General features: G+C 36.8%; 1 protein-coding gene across 1 annotated transcript; it reads left to right on the forward strand.

Annotated features, from left to right (window-relative positions):
• Positions 1-682: 682 nt before the first annotated feature.
• Positions 683-6,010, forward strand: LOC122086218 (nudix hydrolase 8-like). The gene is made up of 9 exons (XM_042654954.1): positions 683-1,274; positions 1,855-2,126; positions 2,541-2,606; positions 2,821-2,958; positions 3,125-3,202; positions 3,467-3,517; positions 3,677-3,711; positions 4,366-4,474; positions 5,465-6,010. The coding sequence occupies exons 1-9, from the start codon at positions 1,139-1,141 to the stop codon at positions 5,669-5,671; spliced, it is 1,092 nt and encodes a 363-aa protein (XP_042510888.1). The 5' UTR covers positions 683-1,138; the 3' UTR covers positions 5,672-6,010.
• Positions 6,011-7,788: the final 1,778 nt, after the last annotated feature.

Raw genomic sequence — 7,788 nt, forward strand, 5'->3', positions numbered from 1 at the left:
TGTAACAAATAAGGCCTTGTTAGCAATAAACTAAAAAAGGCAAATAAATTAGTTAGAGGTGAAGGGAAACCCATTTCTACCAGTGTCACACAATTCCCATGGGTGATTCCCAATCTCACTAGTAGTCATTCCAGTGCGTTTCCAGTGCCTAGCGCACTGGTAGCAACATTAACCAGTAGAATCCTATTCCTGGAGATCTCTAGATCAACTCTAATCACATACGGGTGTATATAATGTTCCCCTATCTTAGGAGTAGGTTGGCCATTGATCCTACAATGCCCACTAAATGCATGCTATGTGTAAATCATCTTTTAGCCATAAGACATGGACCCCCAAAACCCTCCACCACACATCCATCAGAAAATGTTAAACGAAAAAATAGAAAATATTTCTCCAAAAGAACAAATTGTAAATTAATAATATATCAAGGAAGTGATACAATACTCAGCAACAGCAAAGATAACCCGAAAATCTACCGTTGGATGGAGATCTCTGTAATAGCAAATCTGCAGTTAAAATCGAAATAGTTCTCCTAGCGGGACCTACCTACCGGCCATTCCTCTCAAAAAGCTCATGAGCTTCACGTGCTTTTATGCGGTCCACGTGCATCCGTTATGCGTTTAACTCATTTTAATTTCCTACACACTTTTACAGTCTCGCTCTCCTCCCTCCTATAAGTTCTTTGTGTCGTCCTCTCTGAATCATGAGTTCTGTGCTCTTGAGTCTCTGGCTACATAGTGCACTCCTCTTTTTTCTTGAAATTTCAAGTTCGGCAATGGATGTCTCTCTTACACGAAGCCCATTTCAGACAACTTAAACAAGCAAGAACCCACTTCACAAATTCTGAGTTTTGGATTTTATAGCTGCTAAAAAATTGGTCTGAGTTGATTATATCTTGAGTCGTTTTCTACCAAATTTGATCATGGGTTCTGTGACTGTTTTGGTTCTACCTAAAGCTTTTATCAGAGCTTCTTACCTTTCATGTTAGTCGTTTGTTCTTGAGCAACAAGTGCTACTTGAATTTTGATTTTCTCAGGGAGGGAGGAACATAGGATTTAGATTTTCCCTTTGCTTTGTTTGTTCTTGGATTGTTTATATAGAATCGGACTGCATTGGAGCTAGGGTGTTGTTGTTAGTGATGGGGCAACAATTGTTTGATATGAGAACTTTATCTGCGCCGAAGATAGTGCGCTTGGAAGGTAGGGCTTTCTCAAATCTGTTTCCAGGGCATCTGGGTGGTGTTAAAATCACACGACAGTTCTGTTCTTGCAGAGGTAAAATTTGTACTTTGTTCTGTTAGTTTGGATTGGTATCCTGTTTCTATTTTGAGACACTTCACTATTTTTGCATGGTTGGAATTTGCTTGTCCTGAACTGCATTTATAGAACTTAGCTTGTTTGGAATCCACAGTTGGTTGAGTTTGTGAATGTCAGCTAAAGATCTACATTTCCCAGTTCTATTCTTTTGGTAAAGAGTGAAATAACCATAGATTGTTCTCCCTCACCTGCTAACTGTATAATTTTGGAACTTCATGAACAATCTTGCAATCCATGAGCTTGATGCTTTTGGCGATTTGAAATTTCTTTCAAATTCTTTGCTCTTGTTGGAAGGATTGGAGAGCCAGCTATAGGAGTAAGATAGAGTACTCGTGAAATTTTTGACTTTATGGTTTGAGTCCTAGCTATTGGTTTCTAATCCTTGGCCGTGTGTGTAACAATGGGCTTATTTGCTTTGAAATGTTAGTTTTATATAGTTATATCACTTGCTCACCTAATTGGTCTGTATTGGCATCAATATTAGGAAATTTAAGTGGAAGCATTTTTTCCTACTCTCATTTACAATTTCCTTGCACAGGTATTTTTCTGAAGGCTTCTTATTCAACTACAAGAACTTCAAGCCAAGCTATCAATTCAGTTAGGCAAGATAAACTTGCAGTGGTAAATGGTTCATCTCAGATCTTAGGAGCAATTGAGGCAAGCTCAATTCTTTTTTCTAGAGAAACAAGTGTACTTGATGCCTTCGAAGATGAATATGAGGGAATTGTTGTCAATTCAGAAAGATTACCTTCTAATCCACATACCTTCGCTTCTATCTTGCAGTCTTCTCTTTCTCGTTGGAAACGAGAGGTAACTTTTCATTTTCCGCAAGACCATAGTATCTATTGAATTAATGATTTGTTGGTATGGATGTTGGAATTGATATGTTATGAAATTATATGATCTTTCATTGGTCCCTAAACTGTACCTGGTCTGTGAATTTCCCTGCTTAATACTGTTCTTCATAAACTATGACTCATTTGGAGGCTTGCAAAAAGCTGCTCTGCTTTTGGTGTCACACATATGGCAACTGCCAATGCACATTCAACTTAACCTAACCTTTATCACAACTACTTTGGGTTGGCTATATGACTTCATCGTCTGATGTTTCTAGGTTTTAAAAAAATGGAATGTCATTTTTTGTAATATTTATCTTCTTCCTTGTTTTGAGTCAGCTGACAAACCTGTGTGTACTTACTAAAATTTCACATGATTCCATCATAGGGAAAGAAGGGAGTTTGGCTCAAGATACCTCTGGAACAATCTGAGCTTGTTCCTATTGCAGTGAAGGTAATCTTTGAAGTCGCAAAATCTTTATTTGAAGAACATAAAATAATAGAATGGAACTTATATGTAACCCCTCTTTCAGGCTTCTGTGAGGTACAATCAGTCTTTAACGCCATTGGATACTTTTACCAATGGTGCTCAGTGAAAAAATGCTGACTTACCTGCATTTTGGGTTTGTTTTTGTATTCGATGTTTCTGAAAGCTTAAATGATGGCAGCAAGGTTTCCAGTACCATCATGCAGAGCGAGAATACATAATGTTGACATACTGGATTCCTGAAGGACCTGATCTGCTTCCTGCTAATGCTTCGCATCAAGTGGGAGTTGGGGGATTTGCTATAAATGACAAAAATGAGGTAAAATGAAGACAACTTAAAATTAGTTCTCTCTTGAAGCTTGAATGCACCTTATTCAATTTGATTAGTATATCTACAAATTTGCTCAATTTCTTATGCTTAATTAGTGTGTTCCAATAATATTATCTTTCCGATGCAAATTCAAATTTATGATAACTATCTTCAGGTCCTTGTTGTTCAAGAGAAGCATTGTGCCCCAGCATATGTTGGCTCTTGGAAATTACCGACAGGTTTCATTCTTGAGGTATGCTGGAAAATTATGTTAAACTTATGGAGTTTTCCTTGTACTTCAAATATTTGGAGCTTTGGATCCCAGTCTGGTTGCAACTTACCAGAAAATTGACAAAGCATTATGCCGGCTTCTCAAGTTTCTAAAGTGGTGTAGGTTCATTCCTCACCCATGGGTTCAAACGCACCTTAAATAACATATCACTGACTTGCAATCATGTCCAAACTTAGAGTTATCTATCCTATTCCTTTCTAACTGTCTTGTTGATCTTATAAACAGTCAGAGGAGATTTTTACTGGAGTTGTAAGAGAAGTCAAGGAGGAAACTGGTGTAAGGATCCAATAACTTTATAATTCTTTTTCCCTAGCAGCTCTGTTTATTTCTGGTTTATTTCATATCAATATAAAAAATCAATAATATTACATCCAATATTCACAGTTTAACAAAGACTGTCCTTGTTAATTGACTGCTTTCTTGATGGCATTGCAGATTGATGCAGAATTTCTGGAAGTGATTGCTTTTAGGTAATACGTCCTGTCTACTTATATTTTATTGAAGTGATAAAGTTTTGTGTCATTGATTCGGTGAGTAGGATGCCTATTCCATTCGTATACCTAGTAGTTCCTTCACTTTACGACCGGCCTTTTGAGATGGAAATCTAAAAACTGAAAATACCAAAGGGGAGGGTGAGGAGTGGTCAAGTTGTACTGCTTTTAATTGACATGGAGCACATAGTTCTTCTACTTTTAGGGTGAGGAGTGTCAAACATGTATTTGCACACACTATTTTTTTTTTAAATAGTGGGCCATATGAAGTCTTTCCCCTGATCTAGTTACTGGACCGGTTAGTGATATGTTTTTTCATTCACTATCACTCGGAAAAGAGGCCCAAGTCATCCAACTATTTGAAATGTAGACCAGAATTTGGTTGGCTACCTCAATCTTCAGTGTCTAGTATTTAATTTTGATGTTGATTCTTCCTAACTATGACCAAATCGATTTCGGATCCATTCTTCGTCCAAAAAATTTGCATTTCCGTGTTGCCTGAGTCTCAGTTTTTTTCCTTCATGCTGACTTATTATCTTCTTTCCTTTTCAGATTATCACAATCGAGTGCCTACCAATATTTGCATTTTGAAGTTTCAATGTTTTAACTTGATCTATATGACTTCAATTGCAGACATGCACACAATGTGGCTTTCAGAAAGTCGGATTTGTTCTTCATATGCATGCTAAGACCATTGTCAACTGAGATCAAAGTAGATGATCTTGAAATTCAAGCTGCCAAGGTAATTATTTTCACCATATCTAAAGAGAAGTGGCTTTATATTCTCAATGTCTCTTGCTACCTTTTACTGCATTCATCTGCTACCACCTACCACCACCTAAAACAATTACTTTATATGTGAACTGTTACACTATAATATCCTTACTAATCCATTGCAAACTACTATTAACGTTCATGGACTAGAATTGTCGCTATTAGACTCCACCATCTCTTGTATATTGCTCAACATCATTGTGCATTACGAAGTGGCTTGCCAATGAATCACTGATGACATGGTGGTGCTTAGTAAAATCTTTCATTTAATTGTTATAATGGAAACCTAGTTGTGGAAAAATAACTGTATAAGTTGCTTTAATGGTCTTGGAGATACCAATCATCTAATCTGGAAAGCTTGATTATTATTAATTCATTGGAGTTTTCTTAAGTGTGGATGATGCAATCTTTCAATTCATTAGCTGGTGAATTGGCTAGTCAGGGGTTACTATGGTGTTGTGTATATGGACCCTCATCCCTTTGTGCAGTCCTTGTTGAGGTTTCGTGGCCCTTGCTCACTGGTTTTGTTATATTAGTATTATATCTCTTATCTTTGCATCTAAATAAGATTTGGTGTATTGTCAAAAAAGAAAAGATTCTGTATAAGAGAGCTATATGTATTCCATTCTAGATTTATGATCACTCCCATGACCCTATGTTTGAGAAAACTTAATCCTGTCTCTATGTGAAAATATCCAAATTAAAATTGCAATTTTTGAGATAAGTTAATCCTGTCTGAAAAATCTTCAAAGGGTTTAAATACAATATGTCCTGCTACATACAGTTTTTTCCAAGTCGTTTTGGCCTATCTCAACATGAATCCCTGGTGTTTGAGCTTTTCTACTTTAACCCATGAACTATATACCTTCTTTATGGAGCTATCAAATCAAGCCTAGTTGATTGCTTCTGTATACTACTGTAATAAACTTCTGATAAGTGTTCTTGTGCCATCTTTCAGTGGATGCCATTGACTGAATTTCTCGAACAACCAGTCATCCGAGAGGACAATATGTTCAAGAAAATGATTGATATCTGCATTGCACGACTGGGGAAACATTATTGTGGATTAGCTGCCCACCAAGTGGTCTCAAAATTTGATGGAAAGTCATCCTCCCTGTATTATAATGTTGTTGAGGCTACAGATTTCAACTGTCTTGGTGGTTAAAGGCTTGAAACAATACAGCCACTCTCTATACTCACCTGGGCCATTGTGATATGTATTTTTATCTCTTTCTGAGTTTTAAGTCATCCATGAACTTATAACCAACACATTAAGAAGTTGGACCCGGCTGCAAGAATGTGGAATGCACAGACTAATACCATTTATTCAGGTATTACAGATGATGTATCATGTATACTGTGCACACGACTCTTTCACTGTACATATATCTTAGTCCTCTCAATGTATTTCACAGTGTATGATTGAAGGAAAACAAAACAGAATTGAGATCTATATTTCATTTCTTGTAATCAAACTTGGAGATCTTCCTCCCATTAATCTTCAGTGTTAGTTGTAAGAGAAGATATGTGACTTTTGTTGGAACCTCATTTTCTTTGCAGTATATATCATAGTGTTGGATTTATGTGTTCAATTAATTATTGAGGTTGATTAAATGAGTGATAATCAAGTTGCATGAACCGGTTCGGTCCACTCTCAAGTTTAGGGATATGCTGATCCAACCCGTTGTAGTTTAGGATTTTGGGTGTAGGACAGTATTATAAATACTAGGTTTTGGATCCCTACAGTCATTATTCACTTTTCCCCATTTTACCACTAAAGTGAGAGAATCAAGGAGGTCTAAGGGGTTGTAGAAGATCCATAGTCAAGAGAGGGAAATTGGGAGACCAGCATCGATTGTCTATACTAGGTGAAAGGTACGAATCGATCTTCCATAATTTTATTAGATTGGTGTTCTTGTTTCTCTGTGTGGCTTCCTCAATTAGAGTTTCGGATTCGAACCCATAATGAGATCTATCACATAGTACTTTTCTCTATTGTAGACCAAGGTCCTAACCTACGGACAGCAAATGATTGTAGATCTAGGACATCTAAACCAAGACTGATTGCTTATGGTAGTTGCAGTCTTTTGCAGGTGGCAAAGATTATTATGTACCCAAAAGAAAAAATGGGAATGACATTAATGTTTCCAAATAATGGACAAAGGATTAAGCTGTGACACCAAGAAAGCCTAGAAAGTATTTGCTCAAATCCAAGACCCGGTGGTTCAGTTTTCTTCTGTGTTTCAGGAAAGGAGATCCAATTCCTATTTTAAAATTATATGGAGGATTCCATTGCCATATCCTCTTCGGTTTCTCCCTTTCATGTGTTTAACTCAAGACTGGTGCAATAGATCCCCCACCGTAAAGGATCCCTTGGAGTAAGTACAAATAAGTCTGTAGTCTCATCTCAATCATATGACTCACCATCTCCTGAACTTTTATAATTCTATCATTGTTATTTGTGTTGTGGAACTAAAGATGAAATTTGAATTTTCAACTATTTTCCAAAGCTTAATATTGCGTCATGAGAAATCACGTTTCCATTTAAACCTCATGTTAACGCGTTTAATAAAATTTGAACACCAACTAGACTGCCTAATGGAAAATTTTGAGGCCATATGTGCGTTACCTTAACAGAGAATGAAGAAGAAATAGCCCTAAAAGCAAAATCCATCAGAGAGATTATAACCATTCAGCAAGAATCGGCATGAATCGGCCATAAAATGACAGGCTAAAGTTGTCAGCCGATTCAGTCAATCCGATCCCGATTCCTTTGAACTGTGCCTACCACACTCGACATTGGAAGCACGTGATGGGACCCATTTGAAGATGGTGGATTGGTGGTCCTGCACTCCTTGATTTTCCTCTAATTTCTATTCTTAGTAACCAAACACGTTTGTTTATCCTTCATTTGTCTATTTAACAGATTCTTTGATCATAAATCCATATGACAGCAAAAGAGGGTTTTCTTCTTCTTATCCGATTATTAGAAAATTGAGTAAAATTTAAATTTTGGTTTTTCTTTTATGAAATAAATCTAAAGGTCAAGAAACCTTCCATCACAACAACATGAGCATGGAAGGGTTCATTGGTGTGGATGAGATTCTTACAGATTCAACCTCAAGAATGAAAATGGAAAGGTCTATCTGTAACAAAAGATTGGCCTGACCAATAAGAACCTCCTTACCATGAAAATCTTAGATTGGCATGAGAAAGGGTTTGCTTTTTGTGTGTGTGCGTGTGTTGGGACGACCATATAAAAGTCAAATTTTACCAAAAAAA

Source organism: Macadamia integrifolia, chromosome 8, assembly GCF_013358625.1.
Source record: "Macadamia integrifolia cultivar HAES 741 chromosome 8, SCU_Mint_v3, whole genome shotgun sequence".
NCBI classification, from domain to species: domain Eukaryota; kingdom Viridiplantae; phylum Streptophyta; class Magnoliopsida; order Proteales; family Proteaceae; genus Macadamia; species Macadamia integrifolia.

Excerpts from the sequence above, each read along its gene's own strand:
- LOC122086218 (XM_042654954.1), top strand. The coding sequence starts at position 1,139 with ATGGGGCAACAATTGTTTGATATGAGAACTTTATCTGCGCCGAAGATA. Across the intron at positions 2,959-3,124 it reads CTATAAATGACAAAAATGAG|GTCCTTGTTGTTCAAGAGAA; the intron begins GTAAAATGAAGA and ends AACTATCTTCAG. Across the intron at positions 3,518-3,676 it reads AAGTCAAGGAGGAAACTGGT|ATTGATGCAGAATTTCTGGA; the intron begins GTAAGGATCCAA and ends ATGGCATTGCAG.